At 40.9% G+C, this 21,730-nt stretch overlaps 2 protein-coding genes and 1 non-coding gene across 4 annotated transcripts in view; 1 reads left to right on the top strand and 2 right to left on the bottom strand.

The window, feature by feature from the left end:
* LOC119727689 (glutamate receptor 2-like) overlaps positions 1–12,114 on the top strand; it is an 18,807-nt gene extending 6,693 nt beyond the window's left edge. Inside the window, exons 8-20 of one of the 2 annotated variants that reach the window (XM_038199700.1) lie at positions 567–746; positions 1,812–1,916; positions 2,300–2,413; positions 3,242–3,369; positions 3,716–3,806; positions 4,048–4,263; positions 5,043–5,248; positions 5,739–5,937; positions 6,534–6,784; positions 7,315–7,435; positions 7,837–7,971; positions 8,898–8,945; positions 9,486–12,114. In XM_038199700.1, coding sequence (XP_038055628.1) covers positions 567–746; positions 1,812–1,916; positions 2,300–2,413; positions 3,242–3,369; positions 3,716–3,806; positions 4,048–4,263; positions 5,043–5,248; positions 5,739–5,937; positions 6,534–6,784; positions 7,315–7,435; positions 7,837–7,971; positions 8,898–8,945; positions 9,486–9,491 — 1,800 coding nt within the window. In that variant the 3' untranslated portion in view covers positions 9,492–12,114. Of the gene's footprint in view, positions 1–566; positions 747–1,811; positions 1,917–2,299; positions 2,414–3,241; positions 3,370–3,715; positions 3,807–4,047; positions 4,264–5,042; positions 5,249–5,738; positions 5,938–6,533; positions 6,785–7,314; positions 7,436–7,836; positions 7,972–8,897; positions 8,946–9,093 lie in introns of both variants that reach the window. The other variant, XM_038199699.1, reaches the window with a different exon arrangement.
* Trnag-ucc lies at positions 6,036–6,107 on the bottom strand. Its single transcript has one exon. It is a non-coding gene; the product is annotated as a tRNA-Gly (tRNA).
* LOC119727690 (gamma-aminobutyric acid receptor subunit beta-like) lies at positions 9,982–21,730 on the bottom strand. The gene is made up of 6 exons (XM_038199701.1): positions 21,513–21,730; positions 19,432–19,514; positions 18,653–18,790; positions 16,115–16,267; positions 15,261–15,553; positions 9,982–14,968 (listed from the first exon to the last, which is right to left on the bottom strand). The coding sequence occupies exons 1-6, from the start codon at positions 21,716–21,718 to the stop codon at positions 14,546–14,548; spliced, it is 1,296 nt and encodes a 431-aa protein (XP_038055629.1). The 5' UTR covers positions 21,719–21,730; the 3' UTR covers positions 9,982–14,545.

Below are 21,730 nucleotides of genomic sequence, written 5' to 3'. Positions count from 1 at the left end.
ATACTCAGTGTTGTCCCAAGTGATTGTGAGAAAAAAAATCACTTGGTTGGAACTCGAACCCACGACCTCATGCTTACTAGTGCAGACGTCTTACCACTCGACCACCGAGCTTGCGGCTGGCTGGTTCAAATCTGATGTAGCAGCGGGTTACCGAAACCAAACTATTCAAGATGGAATTTGCGTCGGGGTGATGTAAACTCAATATTGGGTTTTGCCCTTCACCGGTGGTCGAGTGGTAAGACGTCTGCACTAGTAAGCAGGAGGTCGTAAATTCGAGTCTCACCGAGGGATTTCTGGTCACAATCCCTTGGGACCGCACTGAGTATACAGTGTTTATACATATATGTTGGTGAAGGGCAAAACCCGATGTTGACGCTACATCACCCCGACGCAAAATTCATCTTGAATAACATCAATTGTGTCAATCTAAATGATCTTTCACATTGAAGATTAGCTGTAATGTCAATCGGTAACTTTTAAGTGTACCGCCTGAAAGCTTAAGAGTTTTATCAAATTGTAAGCTCAGAATTTGAATAATAACCAGAAACTGGTTTTACTCTCGACAGAGCAACCCGGCCATATCTGTGGACATGATGGACGTGGCTCTGGAGGCGCTGGATATGTTTCGGCTTGACTCGAGGGGCAGCGTCCGTAAGAAGGAACGAGCATTGAGCTGCAACCTGGGCACGTCGTACGCACCGGTGCCCAACCGCGATGGACCCAAACTCATCGAGATCATTAAGAAGGTATAGCCGTCCTGGTAACGAACATTTTATCAGTGTTAGTGACTCTCCAATATTTAATATCTAAGATTCTGTTTTTACTTGTCATAATACACTAACCTCTGATACTTATAATTTTCAGTTATGCCCTGCCGCGCCTCTGTTGAATTAATTCCATCATTTAAACAAGCATCCAGTTTCAAAATTGAATTTATAGCTGTTAAAGGGTTCATCGCTGAATTGTTCTTAGGAAGACATTTTGTGCAACTTTCTACACCTTTTAAAATGCATAAAAACTATTTGACATTTTGGCTAATGTTATTGAAAAGTGCACTTCTTTAAAACATTATTAAAAATGTCAATGCTTTTCCTGACAATTGAGGGCGCTGTTACTGTTATGTCATTTCAGGACAGTGTTTAGTTTAGGGGTTTTCTTTTCAAATTGTGAACCCAAAATTTGCTCATTGAAAACAGTTGTGAGAACGGTTTGCTCAATGGCCTTTTACTGACATGTATTGACACAACATTGAATCACCAAAGACAAGAAAATTTACAACAGCAAAATATCCAAAATTCTAGCAAATTTTTGTGCTAAAATAGCTGTAGCATTGAGGTTTCTGCCCGGAATGACATCACAGTTTGGCTACTGAATATGGAAATTTTCATTAGCACTAGAACAAAAAAAGGCAAAATGGCAAAACGAAAATTGAAAATACAATGTAATGTTAAATGGGACACAACGCGTAAGGTGCATTTTCAAGGATTGCATTAAAACATAACATTGCTAGGATGGGCCCTTTAAATCACAATATTATTGCCAGTACATATTATATTTTCACATAAAGCTTATCCATTTCACCCAATCGGTCATAACTATGATTATTTGAAATCTGGCCCGTACTGCTCTGGAGCGTGACCCTAGCAAGAAGAGGCGATATTCCTTTAAGATTGCAATTGCTGCTTTCGTCTATTCTCTTGAATAATGTATGAAGCCCTGACAGACGAGAAGTTTAGAAAAATTGCGAAGACAGAGCCGTTCCTTGCAATCATTATTAATCGTAGGATATTTATTTATTTTCTACCATGTAGGTGAAACTCCAGGGATTGACTGGAAACATCGAGTTCGACAGCCGGGGTGATCGCACCAACTACTCGGTGCAAATCCTTGGTTTGAGACAAACGGGTCTTGAGAAGGTGAGTGCTATTTTCTCCTCGCAAAAAAAAGAGTTAATAAGGAGTTTGAAAAAAAATATCATGAATACCATACATGAAATCTTTAATTAATGTAGCTTGTCACTACAAGTCTGAATTTTCATGGATTTTGCAATATTATGTAGAGGCACTTTCTATACATTTTCAACTATGCATCAATTCATGGATTTTGCAATATTATGCAGAGGCATTTTCTATACATTTTCAACTATGCATCAATCAATGATGCATGCAGTGCGACTTGAACAAAGTCTAGACACGAGTTGCTACTCTAACATGCATTTTAATCAGACTTCAATTATATTGTCGTTCATTTATTAATGCGCTTCGACATTTTACCCAACGACTGTTTCGTGTCCAAACAGGTCGGTACATGGAACGGTCAGAACGAGAATCGGCTCACCTTTGATACATTTACTGAGGACGAGTCTCCTGCTGACGCGATGAGTGGTCGCATTTACACTGTCACGTCCATTCTGGTGAGAAATTCGCCCAAAAAGGCAGAAAAATATTCTTGATTGAATCTGCCATATAAACCGTATGGCTTCCTTGACTCTGGATTATCTTTCCATTTGACTAATTGTTGCCTCATGTTAAGCCTTCTCACTAGTGTTGAAATCTTACTTCATGAATACATGTAGTTACGATATTCGTTGCACATGGAGCACAAACGCACTATTTTGTATTGTGCTCCACTCGCGTTCGTAGGATTATTACACCGAAATGTATTGATAGGACCAATCCCAAAAAAAGTTGTGCAAGCAGATATCCTTTAATTTCTCAAAAACTACTTAACATGAGTATTTCATCTTGATGGAGCATATTAATATACTCTTGGGTATAATTAGTGAAAATGACATTGAAGAACGTTCATGCAAACCAGAGATCTAACGGATTGTAAAAAGTCTATGGGTTTTACACCCATTCCAATGGGATTTACACAGTGATATTAGTGCATCAGATTGTCATGGGCCTTTTTACTCTCATGTAAATTAAGTTGTAAATCCCATCCATTGGTATGGGTGAAAAACACATAGCCATTTATAATCTGTTAGATCTCTGGTTTACATGAACGTATTTCTTGGCATTTTTACTGAATCTACACAAGTCAGAGTAAAATTAATATGCTCCATCAAGATGAAATACTCATGTTAAGTAGTTTTGAGAAATTAAAGGATATCTGCTTGCAGAACTTTTTGAGGACACCTTGTCATGTACACATTTTACGGCTCCGAATATGTCTTCTGTGATCCACAAGTGATACCATCAATGGAGACTTTCAAAGTATATCTATCTTTATTCAACAGAGCCCACCATTCTTGATGCTTAAGAAAGACGCAGATCAGCGTAGAGGCATCGACAAGTACGAGGGTTACTGCGTGGATTTACTGGAGGAGATAGTCAAAGTCTACAAAAGCAAACACTCCATCTTCAGGTATAGCTGGATTCTGTTTGTCGGTTGGTCGGTCTGTCATGCTATATGTGATAGGTGCGTTACTTCAAACACTTGTAAAAACTGGCAAGTTTGCTAGCTGGTTCTCCTCAAGCTGGCTCCCTGCTTTGCTGTTCAGTTAGATATAATGGTTGTTTGGTTGGTAACCTGTCTGGCAAGAGTGTATACTTTATCAACCCAACGCCATATATTCACATTTCCAAGTGTTTCAAATTATCTGTGGATATTCATTTTTAAAAATATGTTCTTTGGCCTTAAAATCGTTTTGATTGCTTGTGGGTTTTTTTGTCACAATGATTACCAAAGTATTAGTTTTTTCTCATTTCAGGTACAAAATTAAGCTGGTTGCTGACGGCGAGTATGGCGCACAGATGGAGAACGGTAAATGGAACGGGATGATCGGCGAACTCATTTACGGCGTGAGTGGATACTTTTGGCCTCCTACATTCCCCTCCTCGTTTCATTTCTGCGATTTTCATATGAAACCAATTAAGTTTATTTTACCTAGCTTCTTATGACGTCTTGATGCTCCATTTACAGAAATCGGGCTCAGCTGTTGCTATCTTTGACCACACACGACGGACGGAGCCATGTGGAGCCAGAATTATCTAAACCTAAAATTATAAGTCTCTGTAAAGCTCATGATGTTCTCATTTCCAGAAAGCGGACATAGCTGTGGCTCCTCTGACCATCAACGTGCAGCGTGAGCGGATGGTAGGTTTCACTAAACCCTTCATGAGCCTCGGGGTCAGCATCATGATCAAGAAGCCTCAAGACAACCAGCCTGGCGTCTTCACCTTCATGCAGCCCCTGGCTCCCGAGATCTGGATGAGTATTGTCTTCGCCTGCATCATTGTCAGCGTGGTGCTTTTCCAGGTTGGGATCAGTGATGAGTCCTCGTGTTTTTTGTTTCAAATATAAGGGTTTCACAATAGTGCACCACCATGCGTTGCCTCGACTAGATGGGATTCACAACATAGAGCGCCACCAAGAATTTCCCAAAGGCCACTTACTTTTCAATTGATAACGACATTATCCCACAAATTTTGTTGTGTGGATAATCTTTCCCCCTTTCGTTATTTGTGCCCAGTATCACACAAACACGGCAAGGCATCGAGAAAAAAGCACTTGCTCTCAGACATAAAGACTTATCACCTGGTGCAAAAAATCGTTTTGCAACATATAGATGATGTCATTGATGTGACGTTTGTTTACAAAATGGATTTTGTGGTCACGTGATGCAAGCGGTTCTCTATCTTCTGCACTTCATTTATATCTCTTGAAATATGAATGGTTTAAAAGTGCTGGTATGCTGTTTAATATGGGCCAAATAACATGCAAAGGGTGCTAGTTTGGTTGGACGGCGGTTGCCTAGCTATCCGCATGACGTCATCGGGGGATGGTATAATACGAAACGGGTGTCAAGTTTTTCCCATGATGCAGTACGTGTATAGCGTTTTACGACGTCGTCGGCAACTGCTCTGCATTATTATTTGCTAGTGTGGCAAAACCCGGTTAAGCAGAAAACAATGTTTCAGCATATTTGTTCAACTATAATTTCAATTTTCGAACTAATGAGAAGTAAAAGAATCACCTGAAAATATCTGAAATGAAGACATTTTTTTCACAGCACTTCCCCTTTTGTTCAATATCAGGTGAGCCGCTTCAGTCCCAAGGAGTGGCATCCCGTGGAGCACCCTCCCCCTACGCCGTCCGGTACGGGGGAGTTCAATCTCAACAAACCCGGGGAGAGGTTCGTCACGGAGGACCGCGAAGAGACGGAGAATGACTTCGGCATCTTCAACAGTTTGTGGTTCACCGTTGGGGCGCTCATGCAGCAGGGTTGCGAGCTGTGCCCGAGGTTTGTAAAACACGCCACCGACCGTTGATTATGGTAGACTTGAATCCTGAAAAATAGGAACAGAAAGAGAAAAGTCGGTGTTGGAGAAGTCGGTGTTGAAGCAGAATTCGCTTTTACCTGTCGTATCAAGCAAGTCTTTAATAAGACAAGTCATTCCATGCGCATACCTAGCGACCTGCGGTACAGTGTGGCGAGGTTTCGTACAAAGTCATGTCCGCGTGCTTCGGCTTTCATGGAAGGCTAACTTGTTTTAGATAAATCAGAAATTCCCAAATTACGATCGTTTTCTGATAGTTGTTACGTTGGGCATACGTCTGGCCTATTTATACACGCCTCTTTGGATATGGTGAACACAATAATAGGTCACTATGTTGTTTCGGTAAAATGTTATGTTCACCAGATTTTCAAAAACCAAATAGCGCCTCTATAGTTTCAACGAGAAAAATGGATGATACTTCACTGATTATTTTGCGGCTCCCTCCCCCTGCAGGTCCTTCGCAGGGCGAGTCACCGGCAGTGTCTGGTGGTTCTTCACCCTCATCCTTGTCTCATCCTACACAGCCAACCTGGCTGCCTTCCTGACAGCTAAGCGTATGGTCATGCCCATATCATCGGCTGCTGATCTGGTGGATCAGACGACTATTACTTATGGTATCTTGAAGTCGGGATCCACGGAGACGTTCCTCAAGGTTTGGAAAACAGTAAACTTCTTGTTTAAAGATTTTCTTCGTGCCCCCCCCCCCCCCAGTATGTATCGATAAAAGAACCAACCATGAAAAAAAATATTTGCGTTGGCCGGGAGTCGAACCCGGGTCAATTGCTTGGAAGGCAACTATTCTAACCACTATACCACCAACGCATTGTTATTGGAGCTTCGATGTCATCCCATACAAAGTATTAAAAAGAGGGTAATGTTGTTCCTGGGCGGAGAATTCTTTGTAACCAAAGGCATTTCAAGAATGCTACAGTAACCATTTGTAATCAGATCACTCAGACAGGAACAATTGCTTGCCATTTTTATTCTCTCTGGCTTACTATTATCAAGGACTTTTAGCAAGGCTCGTGATTCCGTTGGAAAGAATGGACTTAAGAACCTCCATTGCATACTGTATAAAACTCAAACAACGAGGTGTTCGAAGACGAGGCGGAATTAAGCAGCGGATCATCAAGGGAATTTCGAGGAGACATTCGGCTTAAACATTGGATGACTGGGTAGTTCAACCCCCCAACAGAAACAAACGCCACTTTGTTTATTTCCATTTTTATATTTCTTTGATATTCCTAGACGTCTACGGTGCCAGTCTACCGTCACATGTGGGAGTTCATGGCCAACTCGGAGGACTCGCCTTTCGCCAACACCACCGAGGAGGGCGTGGAGCGGGTGCGTAAGTCCAACGGCAAGTTCGCCTTCCTCCTAGAATCGGCCATGAACGATTACTACAGCCAGCAACCGCCCTGTAACACCGTGAGAGTGGGGAACCTGCTGGACTCCAAGAGCTACGGGATAGGGGTCAATAAGCAGCTGGTGGATGTCAGGTAGGCGGGGGGGGGGGGGGGGGGGGGGGGTGGAAGGGGTATGGAGGATCTCTGACCCCTTTCGCAGAGCGCCCTCAGCGAGGAGATATTGTTACTTACATTTTCTTGACAGTGGAAGTACGAGTGTCTATACTCATGCGCATTACAGAGGATCAAAGGCCTGCCCGCTAGCGAGGGCGTTCTTTGCAAGGGGTCTGTTGGTTGGAGATTTTAACAAAATCGGTACCAAATTGGTTTAATCAGATTGAGGAGATAAAGTGATTGTGTTAACAGAAATATTTTCTAGAAAAATTCAAAATTAAATAATTTGAGTTGTTGAAACTGCAGAAGAGTTGGAAGTTATAATTTATTGTTGGTGATGTTAGTTTGATTGCCTTTTTCCCTCCTCTGTGAATCTAATAAAAATATAAGTATTAGATGAATGGACAACATTATTAAGTTATGAAAAACACAACATTTTAATAATAAAAACTATATTCCGAAATGAGCATGATGTAGATGACAAGTTTGCTTTTTCGTTTTCTTTAAAGGGAGCTCGTAACGTTGGCAATTTTGGAGCTTCAAGAACAAGCCATCTTGACCAGGCTGGAGAAGAAATGGTGGACATCCAACAACGAATCCTGCAGAATTCCAAATATTCCTGATCACATGGTATGAACTAAGATAATTTGCTGGACCTGCTAGTCCAGGCGTCGACTCTTGGTGGCGCTCGTCGTTTTACCCCGTTCTTTAGCGCCGCCGATAGCGAAGTGTACATTTGTTGAGCCAGAGTTATGTCACCTTAAATATCATCATTTCTGGATCAAGGACCCTATGACAAAGGTAGATAGCAGAATTGTAGAAGCTTGCGTATAAACATTAACCCCTATTGAATACAAGTGTAAATTTAGGCAAGGTTATAATGACATAAGACCTACATGTAAGATATGTTCCGTATGTCAAGTGTTTTGTCAACAAAAATGACATGCAGGTTTCGTCGTGACCTTTGACCCAAGTTCTGTTGATGTGTGGTCGATATTGACCACAACATGATTTTTCATTTCTGATATTAGTCGAAGACTAGTGCTCTGAACTTGGTGACCTTGGCAGGGATCTTCTACATTCTCCTGGGCGGTCTAGCCGTGGCACTCCTGGTAGCTGGTGGCAATCTCTTCTGGAGATCCAGACATGAGATCATCGCAGCTAAGGTGTGTTGGATTGTCTCCACAGCCAAATAGTAACCAATTTCTCTTTCACATAAACTGGAAGTGTAAAGTATTGTGGGAATAACCACTTACCCTGCATGACCAAGGCTCGTACATTCCATGTGCATGCAATAAATTAATACCCAGGTAGAGTCACTGGTAACAATTTAGTGGGAACTCCAAGAAATAAGATGTCCCAGCACCCATAGGGGCAGTTTGTACAAGTGAACTGAGGTACAGTTGCCCAAGTTGGAGGAATAAATTTTTTTTCTGGCTGGCTGGTTGGTTGCAAGGATACCTTTTTGAAATTCGCACTGCATCATTGGAATGGATGACAAACAAGCAATGCAGTTTATGCACAAACCTATGGGGGTATGGGACCAGTCAAGCTTTAAAATATTTTTTCTTCATTATTTTTCCAGGATTAAGTTCCAGGACCTGTGAATGCATATGATTTTAGAAATATAATTTGCAAAATTCAGATTTTCAACTCAAGAAATAAAGATAAGAACTATTTTTTAAATTGATTTCATGTACCAGTCATTGGGCCTTATGTGATTGGTTAGTGTTGGGGGTGACAGCCTGAAGGCCCTGTGTGATTGGTCAGTGTTGGGGGTGTGAGCTTGACATCTCTAAAATAAAAAAAGGGATTCCCCGAAATGTTCTTCATTCAAATAGGATTTTACCGGTGCAAAAATGTGTGGAAATGACCATTACAAAAAAAAGATCATAAATGAGAACGAAAAAATGAAAGTAACTGGTACTCGGCCCTATAGGTTTGTGCACATATTGCCTGGTTTGTTTGACATTCAATCCCAAGATGCATTGCGAATATCAAAAAAGGTTTATAGCCGGGGGTCGGGTAAGAACAGTACAATAAAGTTGGCAACCATTTCTTTGCTAATTTTTCTTTATGATTCTAATTACAGAGTCGATACATCGAAAAACACAAGGCCCGTTCTCCTGAAAACAAAAAGGTATTTTTTTTTGCTAAAGGTGCTTGCTTTTCATTAAAATTAAATGTTTTTTGGGGGGTCTTCTAATCAAGTGCAATAGCCAGTTTCTTTGGAGTTCAGTTTAAATTCCTGCTTTGCTTGTGTTTGTTGTTTGGTTTTTGCTTTGCAGAAATTGCCCGCAAACCCTGAGGCTCAGACTAAGGGAAACGGCAGTCACACGCCTGTGTGATGGCGCCCTCATCGGCTGAATGAAAACAAAATAGAATTTTATCCAGAGGGAACAAGAGTTCACAGGCTTCCCCTGAGGTCTGCTGTGGCAAGATGTCCACAAAATAATATGCCCACATCCTCGTTATAATTGTGGTAAAATTGACATGACGAATAAAGTTGTTGTCTTATGTTTTTGAAGAGTTTGTGTCACTTTCCTTGCTGTTCAGTGTGTATCAAGACTAGTGTTGCATTACATTTACAATGGTGGTAGTATTTTCAGCCATTCTGAGCGCATCCAATGTCGAAATAAGTGTAAACTGCTGTGTTTTTGTTTAATTATTCTTTTCTCAGAATTGAAGATGGCGACATATGTCTTGCACTTTGTTCCAAGCGACTTTCTGATTGGAAACAACAGATGGCGCTATTAACTGTGTTACGAGGATGACGACATTAATTGGTTAGATGGTTTAGAAACAGCGTCACGATGCTTGGTGTTCAAACAACACCAGGTTTGAAATGATACGATTAACAATGACTTCCATGTCTGAAGACTAAAACATTGGTATCAAGTGAGGAAACCCTACCCAAAAAAGTGTAAACATTTCAATGTGTAAATTTGTCTGCCCTTCCCAGGCCGGAGGGGGCGAAAAATTCCATATACATGTAACTTTAATATTTTTAATGTAATTGACTGCTACACGGTATACGTTGTCACTATCATGTAACGTGGACCGTAACATGGTACAAAAGGTATCTGATTAATTATATTGTGATTTTAAATATTTCCATGTGTAAATTACGCAGTGTACGCCACTTATATGTATTTCTTATTCACATTTACTGTTTATTAATTGCAACGTTAATAAGTTAGACATCTTTGATGACATATAGATTGACAATATTGTCGGGACCATTTTAACTGGTTTAGAAATGCACGTATAATGTGTATGCTAAGTCCCGAAAATAAAGTGAGATTTGTGTGCGTTTTTGTTTACATTATAAACAATTTTGAAGTACGATTTTAACGTACCGCTCTGTTGGTACCGATGGTTGGTACCCATGTTTTGGTAAAGAGCCGACCTTGTAAGGTTCGTGTACACGTGCAGCAAATTCCCTTCACTCTTGGGGTGAGTTTCACGCCAACATTTTCTTGGAGTGTGGTATAGTTTTATGTCTGATATGCAATATTATATTAATGTTACATGATTAGCACAACTTCGTCTCCTATATAACCACGCAATGAATTACATTTGAACCAGTATAACTTGTGCTTTAATTTTTATATGTACCAGATTTTGCTTGTATGGAAGTAAGTAAAGAAATATCTTTATGCGGCAGCATAAATATCGCATCTGGAGCTTTGCAGATTGGGGGGGGGGGGGATGGGAATGGTGACCCCCACACTCTATTTCAAACCGTTTGCTATGAAGTCTTTCAAGTGTTTCCTAGTATAGTGTTACCTTGGTTAGCCTAAACTATAGCTGGTCTCAGATCGCCAATAAACTCTTGATTGATTCAGAATGGCTATTCACTGGTAGTCGTTTCGTGCATCCGGGATACACTATGGCGTTAGCAGGTAATCCTATACAATAGCACTGCTCGGCTGACAATCGACAGTCAGTGGGGCACAAAGAGCACTACACAGAAGCAGCAAAAACAAATTTCAGACATGTCTTTTAGAGGCCATTAAAGAATTGTTTTAAACCTTGAGCAAAATACATAATTATCGTACATAATCTGCTGTGAGCCAAATTAGGCGTAATAAAAATTTCATCCTGAAGAACACGTACATTTGAATCAGATACATGTCAAGTCTGTTTGGTCCAAATTACTGATCCAAACTGTTTGAAATAAAGACACACCGGACCACCATTTTGTACAAAATTTGTTAACCTTTATTGTAAAATAATGCTCATTCTTCCCCAACCATTTGTATGTAATTGTTAGCGTGAAGGTGTGTCTGTTGGTCTCGGCAGTTTCAGTTGGTCTGTTCGTCAGTTCGCTTTTAGTACGTCGGTTTGTTCGTCGGGAGTTCCGTCTGGCTGTCCGTGCTAATATGCATTCTGTCGTCTGTTGTGTTGCATGGTCCACGTTTTCTCCATTACGGATTTTCCAGATTCATAATTTATTCCAAATTGATCTAAGCTTTGAAAAATTTAAAGTTGTGGAACTTCGGCATTAGAAACACTGACAAGAACAAAATTCTGATCAATGCTCTGTCGGTTTTTGAGAATCGATTGTCAGGGTTGTTGATAGTCGAATATTGTACAAATTGTGCAGTTATAAACGGCCAATAACAAAAATATTTAAGTAAGTAAAGGTAGATAAAAATATCAGTATGATACGTAACTTCGAGATTTGTTATGTAGCTTTAATGATTGAGAGAATTAAATCACCTCGTCATAATTATAGAGTCAGGAATCACATCATCCGCCTGTCCGTCCTTCAGCCTGTCAAACTGTGTATGTCTGTTTCTATCTCTGTCCGTCGGTCTGTTATTCCATCAGCGTATTCGAAATGAACAATATCTCTATCGAATACAATCGTGGTGCTTTGTCGGTATGTCCGTCCGTCACCATGTCGGTTTACAGACGGTTGCATCCAGCGTTCAAATTAGGCAAAAAAGATACATGAATTGGCTTCTCAAACGAAAAACGGTTGGTTAGGGTAAATGTTTTTAGGATAAGGTTCAAGACCTAATTTGAACGCTGAGTAGCTGTGTCTGATGGATGTCTGAATTATTGAATTTTTTTATTATAATATAAAATCAAGATATAAAAAAAACTTTTATTCACAATAATATGTTTGGTTATGAATGTTTGCTCGAAAAAAATGGCGAGAAATCCCATGTTATCCGTAAAATCCTCTGGCTCATTTGTTGATCAACATTTTTTTTTAAATGCGGTCCTGTTATTCATCGCGTGTGAAAGTAATCAACGACTGTTTATTGTAATAAATGCAAATCGTATGAATACAGAGATTGTATTGAGCTATTGCTTATTTTTTTGTTTGTGTATGTTTGGGCTTTTTTGCCTTTTTTTCGAGCATGAAAAACTTACAACTTCCCTCTAGTTTATCTCAGAAGAAAATGTAAGTCTGTTGTTTACTTATTTAACAATTGTCAAAAAAGGGTGGATCTACTTGGAAAATATGCGGGGTAAATCGGGAGATTGGTTCTAGTAATCGAACACAGCTACTGTAAGCTTACAATTGATCTTTTCTTACACAATTTTTCTTTGATTTGTTATAAATCGAGTAATTATTTGTCAATTGCATGAAAAATAAAACATCCATGAGATTTGTAGCTACACATGTACACATTTTCACAAAAACATTTGTTATTCAAGCGTTTGTTGATGCATATCCCGGCCTGCCAATTATGAAAATGACAATTGCATTTATATTTTTTACAGTAATTTCTGTCACTTTTTTTCAATGTAAAATGACACGTCCCTCAATTTTTGGAAGATCGTTCAAATAATCTTCTACACGTTGAATCAAAGCCCTCTACAAGGCATAAAATGTCCGTAAGTCATCGACTAGACGTTTAACAAGAATAATACTTATTACAGTTTGAAACTGAAAAAAAGCAAACTCATTGAAGCAAAGCAAGATTACCCGTTTGGCGGAGTCATTAAAAATTAAATACTTCAACTTAAATACAGTTTAAAACAATATTGGATCGACCTTTTCAAGTTTGAAATGACCATTTTATTTTCGAAGGACGGATTTTGTTTGAAAATAAAAAATAAAGTAATATTGATGTCAGATTTGGAAACCTGAACGCAATACCGGGAATCTTGATTTATAACGATGATACTCTTTAAATTGGACATTCGAGAGAAACCATTCAAGCTTTCTAAAATGGTGTTGGAAAAGAAACAGTTTGAATATGTTGAGAACATCCTACTCCCTAATACTGCTTGTCTAACGAAAAAGGAATAAAACTGCTTATAATACAAAATTAGTGTTGATTAACATCTACCGGTGTCTGCACATTACAAACGTCAGTTCAACAGATAATACTATGTTAAAATATGAATTATGTTGAATAAATGTCCTCTTGTCATTGTCTGTACATAAAAAACGCGAAAGGGACACGATAAGAAAAATTATGTTTTTAGTTGCATAACTCTTAAAAAGAAGACCAACTTGAAATTGAGAACTTTGAATCCCAGAGTAGAATATCATACTTTTTATATATTCACTCATTTGATTCACTGTTATTTAAGTTAGTTTGTTTTAAAATTTGTTTAAAGAAAAACTGTTTGCGAAACTTGATAAGAAGTGAGACCCGAATTTTTTTTTACGATATGGAACTGAAGAAAATATAAAAATCATGCTTTTTTCTAAGTAATGCACAGGTATAAAAAAGTTCATGCCCTAATTTTCAATGCTCTAAAGACAGGTCTCAACTCCAAGATTGTGCCTTTGTTAATTCAAAACGTACAATTCCAAGTTTTTAATATGAATACTTTTGTGAAAACGTTTTCTGATAAGTTAAATATTTGACTATAACTTTGTTTTGGTAAATATTATTATTTGTTGCCATTATTTCTATTTACAATTTTTCACCATTATTTTCTTTGTATTGCGAGAATAATCGAAATTGCATTTAGACAGGCAAAAGTTTGTAGCAACCTTTCTACATCTTTTGATAGTCAAAATCTTAAAACAGGACATTGTATAGATATTTGCAAACCTAGGTTAGTAACTGTTCGCCTTGTGCTGTCGACACACAAAAAAATATCAGACACACTTTTAGAAGACAATTTACCAATTCGATTACTTTTGTAGTAGTGCAGTTTTTAAGGAAGTTGTAGTATTAGCACTTTGGCCGCCATTTTGTTTCCATTGTCTCATGCGAGTCCGAACAACTTTAAAGGAAACAAAATGGCGCAATGCTGCTTCCATACTATGTATCCACTCACATCGTACTTGAGGTGAAAATTAACCACTTATTTGATTGTATAGTTGTCAGTTGCGGTTTCTTGTCAGCACGCCCTCTCTCGACACCATGGAAAAGCAACTGAAACTCACTCATTGGAGCTTAATTGAAGATACGGTTTTGAAGAAAATGTTTTGTGAAATAAAAAAGGGGCACCACGATGTCCTCCACAGTCTTTCTCAAATCATGTTGAAACCATCTGTAGTTTCAAAGTATCTTTTTTTGTACCAAGCCCTCTTGGCATGGTGTTGATGTTCTCTCTCTCTTCAAAACACTAAAGCACCATGCATATTTGATGCGACCACCAAGCAATCCATTCGTCTGTTACCCAGACGCCACGTTCGCTCTAAAATTCTGTATGCACACAGTCAAACTCTCTCCTGATCTTAACATCAGGTGCTGTCCTGACGGTCAGTGGAAGAAAAAAAATAATGAAATGAAGCAAAGCCTTCACTGCTCATCATCACTCAGTCCACGTCTGATTGTTTTTCCACTGTTGTTGCCACAACAGATACACACTCCAGTAGACAATGTTGAAAATGATGAAAAGACTAGGGAACAGGATGCGGGCGTAGGTGTCAACAATGTTCACGTTGCGGACCGCGGGCAGACGGACGCGCATCGTCCGTCGCCGGAAGGTCGAGTTCCGTGCCCTGCCCGAGCTCCCCGGGCCGAACCAGGGAGGGGTGTGCCGGTAGTTAGTGCCGCTGGACCGCCGGCGAACCTTGCCGCCAGTGCAGGAGGGTTTCCGCACCACATGACCATCGCCTTCCAATCCGTTCAGCCTGTTCATGGGGATCTCCTCTGTCACCATGGCTTCGGTCTCATCGCCGTTGTCCGGGGCCCGCTGTGACAATCGTTGACCGATATTTGTATTGTACTGCATCTGTTGGTATATACAAAGACCATAGATTACTTGCTCAAAAACCAACGAGTTTGTAATACAGTGCCTAATAGTAATGAATTATCTGTTTAGGCCTGATCAGGCCAACTATAGTATTGGCGTCATGATCACAACCTCTTCACCACAATTTTTGGTAAATAATTGGTGCATCATCTTTGCAAATCAGGAATCATCTTCAGAGACCATTCCATGAAATCTTAAACCATACCGTATCACTACACTATCATATACCATATCCAAAAGTTGGAGAAGAAATTATTTTGCCTACACGTACCTTAACCTGCTGGTAGGTACCGTCTCGGAACCTCCTGGTCCGGAGAGTTGAGTTGTTGCCGTTGTCGCCGTCCACGTTATTGTTAGCCGTGACGCTCTTGAGGGCCTCCCGCGCCTTACGCTTGTGGTGCGACCAGTAGTTGAAGTTGACTATGGCGTACTCCAGCAGAGCCGAGAAGACGAAGCCGAAGCAGGTGACCACGTAGATGTCGATGGACTTGATGTAGGAGATCCTGGGCAGGGACTGGCGGACACTCGTACTGATCGTTGTCATAGTGAGCACCGTCGTGATGCCTGTGAAGTAGGTGAAGATAAGTGATGAAAGAGTTACCTACAGTAACACAGCGTAATTAACGTCGAGTTAATGACTTTGGTTCTTATAATAGCTATATATATGGTGTATCTGTACACTGCTCTCGAGTGTGTTATCCACCATGTATAGCCTTATGTCGTAATGAAGGCAGATGACAAGTGTCCATAGCCATGTGGATACCGGACACAGTGTCTTTAATATGAAAAGTGCATGAATCGATAATTTGGTGTGCACTAGAAGGTATACTTGGTTTTTCTTTCAGATTCTAACCCTAACCAGGAGAACAAACCTGATTTATTCTGAGATGTAGGCCTATATGACAATTTGGGCGTCTTGCATTCATTTGTGTCAGGCTTGGTTAATGTTCTGTCAAAAGTTCTCACAAGTCCTCACAAGTTCTCACATCATCAAGTCACAAGTCGAAGCTCCCCCGCTTATTGTTCATCCTCTTCTCCTAGTGACTGGTCTCGTGAAAGGATTTGTGATTTTCTTGTGACCGAGACTTGTAATGGAGACTCGACTGCACTTGTTAATATTTTTACCTAGAGCGACCCTGGCGGATGTGGCCTCGTGGTTGATCCAGAAGGACACCCAGGAGAGAATGGTCAGTAGGATGGAAGGGAGATAAGTCTGGAGGACGAAGTAGCCGATGTTTCTCTTCAGCAGGAAGCTCATGGAGAGTCTGGGATACGACCCTGCCGGACAGGGGAAAAAAGAATGAACATTTTGATTTACATCACCGAAGAGTATACATGTAGAAGACATCCGCGTACACAGACCTTAAAATGCTATCAGAAGTCGCTGTATGTTGGTTGTGATCTCTTTAAAAGAATCCACCCTGTCTCTTCATCTCTGAAAATTTCCTTGGGAATTTATGACCTACATGTCAAAGACCACAATGTTGTGACTTCATGACCTTAATGTCATCCCGGAAATGATCTGAAATATGCCATAGCCCGTTAAGATCTAAATTTCCTGAGCTGGTACGACCTGTTATGTCATACCCCTGACCGAAACATTACAACATGACACTGTATATGATCTGAATGTGCTGACCTGGTATGATGTGATACCGTAATGTCAAAACCCGTGAACCAAAGGTCTACAGCGTCCTTTGATACACAATTTCAGTTTGGAGGTCCCCTGGGTCGGAATCTTAATACCAATTTTGATCATCACACCACGATCGTCAGTCAATGCAATGACCCAGATTCAGGGCTCAAATATCAATATCTAATACATATACTTTGACTTCAGGCTGCAATCAATGGAAGTGACCTTTCAATTGATCACGACAAGTAACCAGACTTAATATTTCCATTTTCGAACCCATTTTTGGAATCCTAAATTTCACCCCATGGTGGAAACCACGAATGAAGCCTCAGGTTTTTTTTCTTGATTTTTTTTCTTGAACCTTTTCTTCACTTAACAATGACCAGGTGAGTAATGCATGCTTTTGCATTTGCATTTTTCGCCGGTTACAGGCCAAACAAAAATAAAACACAAAAATATAATTTCCATTAATCAGGTCACCATGACGTGGCCGAGTTTACCGACGTCGTACGTATTAACAACCCCGTTCGTCTTCCCTGACGAGTAAAACACGTCGCCTCAGGGTCGAGGTTTAAAAAGCACGTAGCCTAGAAATGCGAATTTAACACCGGAAAAAAAATCCCGACGACCGATCGAGTAAGGAAATGCCTTCAAACCTTTTCAGAGCTCTGAAACCTACCGGGTCTTTACCGAATCCGACCCCGAGTGCCCGCCAAATAAGACGTCCATTAACCCATCAAAATAATTACAAGTGGACACACAAAGCCCGCCACAAATACATCAATATCTCTGTCTTTAAAAACTCTATCCCCTGTAGTTCTTCTGCGATGAAAATAGGACTCAGGCAGTGCGCAGGTTCCGCTAACACCTGCTTTTTTAAGTAGGGAAGGATTCGAAAATACGGCATGCTGATCCCCACACCCCTGGCGGGCTTCTTTCTTTTTTCATTTATTCGATTGTGGATATCTTCGGCTTTTTTCTGGTCTCTTTTTTTTTGGATAGGTGTACCATAAAATTCTGTCTCAGAGGAATCTGGGCTTTGGGGCCATAGTTTGTAATTTTATATATCTTGCCGTTTATGGGCTCACTTCGGATCACTTCGAATTTTGACAGCAAAACAGGTCAGGCTTGCGAGTTGTGATTCTATCACGCGCGCTGCGGTAGTCGGCTTACTCAGTCAAAAATTCAATTACCCAACCCTACGCATGTTCCTTTGGATGACACGCTTGGGATGTAGAAATGTTTGCGCGGCACCGGTCAGATCTTCAGAGTGTTTCACACAAATTGTTAATCCAGGTAACCAGTTTTGGGATCAATAAGGTTACATTGATCAGATCATCCTTTTATGTTTGCTTCGGGGGAAACGGAGGTAGTCTAGTTTAGAGTGAGCAGTCTGGAGTTTCAAACTGGCCTTTCTGGAAAAGCCTGTTACTGTGTGTTGCTAGGGCCTGTTGTCTACATGAAGCCCACTCGTTGACTGTTTAATACTGACAAATCATTGTCAAGACATTGGCTATCTAAGGTTATTAGTTGCATACATCTTCGAAACATTTTCTTTAAGTGAACAAAATCGAAGAATCGAAAAGGAGCATGCCATTTAAAAAAAAAAATCTATCTCGTATTTCTGTCCGTCAGTTTGTGTTTGTCGCTTGATTTGAAAGTGCTATCACACTTTAAGCCACAGCCTCGTCTTTGCGATGAGGCCGTTGTTTGTCGGTTTGTCCAACCAGTTGATAAGTCGTGGTCTGCCGGTTGGCTTCGGTTGTTCTTTTTGTCTGTTTGTCAAGGTTATTGTCTTGTTCCTGCACCGGCCGGTTAGAGTCACCCGCCCGTCAGTTGTTCTGTCCTATTAACCGGCGAGTCTTGAAAAGAGGTTATGTCGGCGCAGCTAGATGTGCAGTTCCGAGTCAGAGATACATGTATATCTAAAGGGAGGTTTGTCTTGTTAGTCTGTTTCAAGTCAGCTGCGCCAAAGGAATCAGTGGTATGGTCACCTCCGGATTTTGAACTCCCGGCGGTGAACGTACCCGTGGAGAAGTTCTGTAGCCGGGATATCAGCTTCCACTCCGTGATGGTGAACTGGGCGATTTTGATGTTTTCCATGCCGACAACCGATTTCCCGCCAAACTGCCAGGAGTAGGATATTTCAGACAGGGTGTATCCGTCTGCAAGTGGAAGTGAAAACATTTAAATTGAAATCTTAGAAGAGCCGGTATAAGCTGGCTTGAACTGGTGTCATCCGGTTCAAATCGCCGGTTCTAAACTCCGGTTCCTGCATATTGGTAAAGGCCTACATGAAAGAATCAGACATCTTTCACTGATTCGGGAATTAGGGTAGATGTTAAGCGGTGGCACATCTGATATCTTTTTTGGATTGTATGTATTTCTTAAAAGATTTGGCTATTCCAGCGTTTCGAGCAGGGTTCTCTGTTTTACGCCAGGCTCAAGAACTTATTCACAATCAGATGATTTTGAAACCGGTATTTAATACCAAAAAAATGAGATGAGTTGTTGCGGTTTTCAAATTGTACTGTATTGTATTATTATTTCCAGACATCATTGCGTTTCATATTTGGGAATTCTGGCATTCATTTTGATTCCATGAAAACCACCTTACTTAGTGCAGAGTGTGTATAGTCAACCTCGTATCCAAGAAGCCACGCAATAAGAACAACGCCTTAAGACGACTAAAGCTGAGCCTTTTGGAAAACAGTGCTATCCAAATACTGGATAATTTATGCAAGTACCCAGGAACAACATAGCCGAGAGAATCTGAAGCTGAAACAGATGACCCCGATGTACTTACAACTTTCCACTTCTAAGGTGCAGTTCTGTTGATCCATCGGGTAGTGCCGCAGGTCCATCATGCAAGATGCCACTGTGGTAATCCTTCATTGGGGAAGAGGAAAAACAAACAAACAAACGGCTTAAGCATGATGAAAATATCGTGCGCGTCAAATGCGTCACTAGTTTTTAAGTCGGTTGCGGATTAGTGCGCGGGATGATGACCGGCCGAATTGTGGAAAAGGCCGGTAGCTGTTTGTTCTCTGACCATTGCTTTCAAATCGCCCAACCAATCACTAATTGGGTATGACTTGACGGGTTGCTACGTGTAACTGCGTCACTTTGCAGGCAACTGCGTCAATTTACGGTACATTAGATTCCATTCCGCAGCGTTGTTTTTTTTCCCTTGATTATTCTCCTGTTATGAATTGGGGTTCGTTAATGTTGTGCCAAACGTGTTCTTCATGCCAAACGTGTACTTCATGCTTAATTGCCGTTCATCCCAACTAAACTAGTCATGTTTGGCATTTTAATGTATTTTTAACAGTGTTAAGTTTGTAAAAAATGCTCCTTGCCAATAGCGCCCTCTGCCGTCAGTTAAATCGTTTTAGATTCTCATAACTTTTTATGTCATGCATGGGTATAGCAAGACAGTCTATGTTTATGTGGATATAGTTTTTGAGGAGACAAATAAACCCTTTTTATACAAGCTCTGTCGCGATGGCCGGGAATTGATTAGACTACACCCAAGTCTTCAATTCCACGCGTAAGTTCTGGCTTCGGTTACGTATAGGTGGCTGGTTCAAAGTCTATACTTTGCACTTCACTTTGCGACTGAGATTTATTTTCAACATCCAGTGGTAAATCGTGTGGTAAACCTTGAACGTCATCACTAAATAGTGCACACCACAAACTAGATTTTCATTCGCGATGACACCTGCTTTTCTATGGCATCATGTGCCAGTCATTTTCACTTCACCTGAACTCAAAGGATGCTTTCAGACGGTGTTTCCTGATATCGCATCGTGCGTGCATGCTGATGTATCATCTCATGCAGCAGCATAATAGCCAAGCATCGACTAGATTGCGTCTATGGGTAGGTTTCCTGTCTCCCTATTTGTGTCTGGTTCTGCCCCCTTCTGTTGGCAATCTCTCCCGGAGGCTGGGGCTTTAGTCCTCCCGTCTTCCGTGCCTGTCAGATCAGGCACCTGCCCCGGGAGGAGATGTCTTGTCTCCGCTCCTACAAGCGGAAGACTTCTCCCAAGACCCCGTGCACGCTTTCGGTCCACTAACCACCCATAGTCCCTCCGTGTTTATTCATCATACCTTTCCCATGGTCTAAGCTTTGTTGCCGTTGTACCACACAAGCCCCAGTTTTGTCGATAATTCAGCAAGGCTAATCAGCGATTGGAATAAGGTTTTCTAAGCCCCCTCCCATTTCTCGACCCGCTGCTGATCTTCGTGACTTCTGGTTTGTCGAAGCTATCGGGGAGCAGCTGTACTTTTTGCCATATGCTTCGTGTTTTTTGGAGAGCGTGGTGTTTGTGTGTGTACATTGCAGTCTGCGGGTCAATATTTGAGATTTGTTGTGGGGAGTGACCCGTGTAAGTATGCACTCGCGCCGAAAGATATCAGACCTTAATGAAACTTCCGACCAATGATTGCATTAGGCCTTGAGTAGGTCAGGCTGAAGGAGGCCGCGTTTACGGGGTCAGTTAGCCATCTTTCTCAATTCTATTGGGATGTCTGAGGTTCGGGTCTCGCCGGCCCTACAGCGTATGATTTTGAGTTCTTCATTTGATAATTTAAGGCACAATTTTAGTCCGACATTTTAGAGATTGAGACTGTCATTCCTTACAGATCTGATATTGTCAAATTGTTAGTTTATATTTTTCTTCCTTGCAGGCATGATTATTTCATCGTTTTTAAAGGAATTATGCGGACCTTCAATTTCGAGTGTAATCTGGAACCATCTTAATTCTTTTCTCGAAATATTCTAACATTGAAAAGGGAACAAAGTTTAGTGAAAAATTTGGAATAAAAGTTACAAAATGTATGTCAACACCAAAGAATTTAAGCAATTTATTATTTTTCCGTCCCCACCTCATGCCGTAAATCACGCTGCCATCGCAGTGTAGCTGCAGAAGTCTATTTTTAACGGTGACGTCATGCACGAAGGAGTTTTTGTCATTGGCCAGGTAGGTATCCGGCACCCAGATGACGTCAGCCAGCCTGCCGTCCAATGAGAGATTGCCTAGCCGGCTGTCGTACCGTAGCCGCTCGTCTTTCCAGTGTTGGCGCAGGTACATGGATATTGTGTA

This window comes from Patiria miniata, unplaced genomic scaffold, assembly GCF_015706575.1.
Source record: "Patiria miniata isolate m_02_andy unplaced genomic scaffold, ASM1570657v1 HiC_scaffold_20, whole genome shotgun sequence".
Lineage (NCBI taxonomy): Eukaryota > Metazoa > Echinodermata > Asteroidea > Valvatida > Asterinidae > Patiria > Patiria miniata.
Note: the sequence above shows the minus strand (reverse complement) of the source record. Positions and strands in the feature narration are given on the sequence as shown.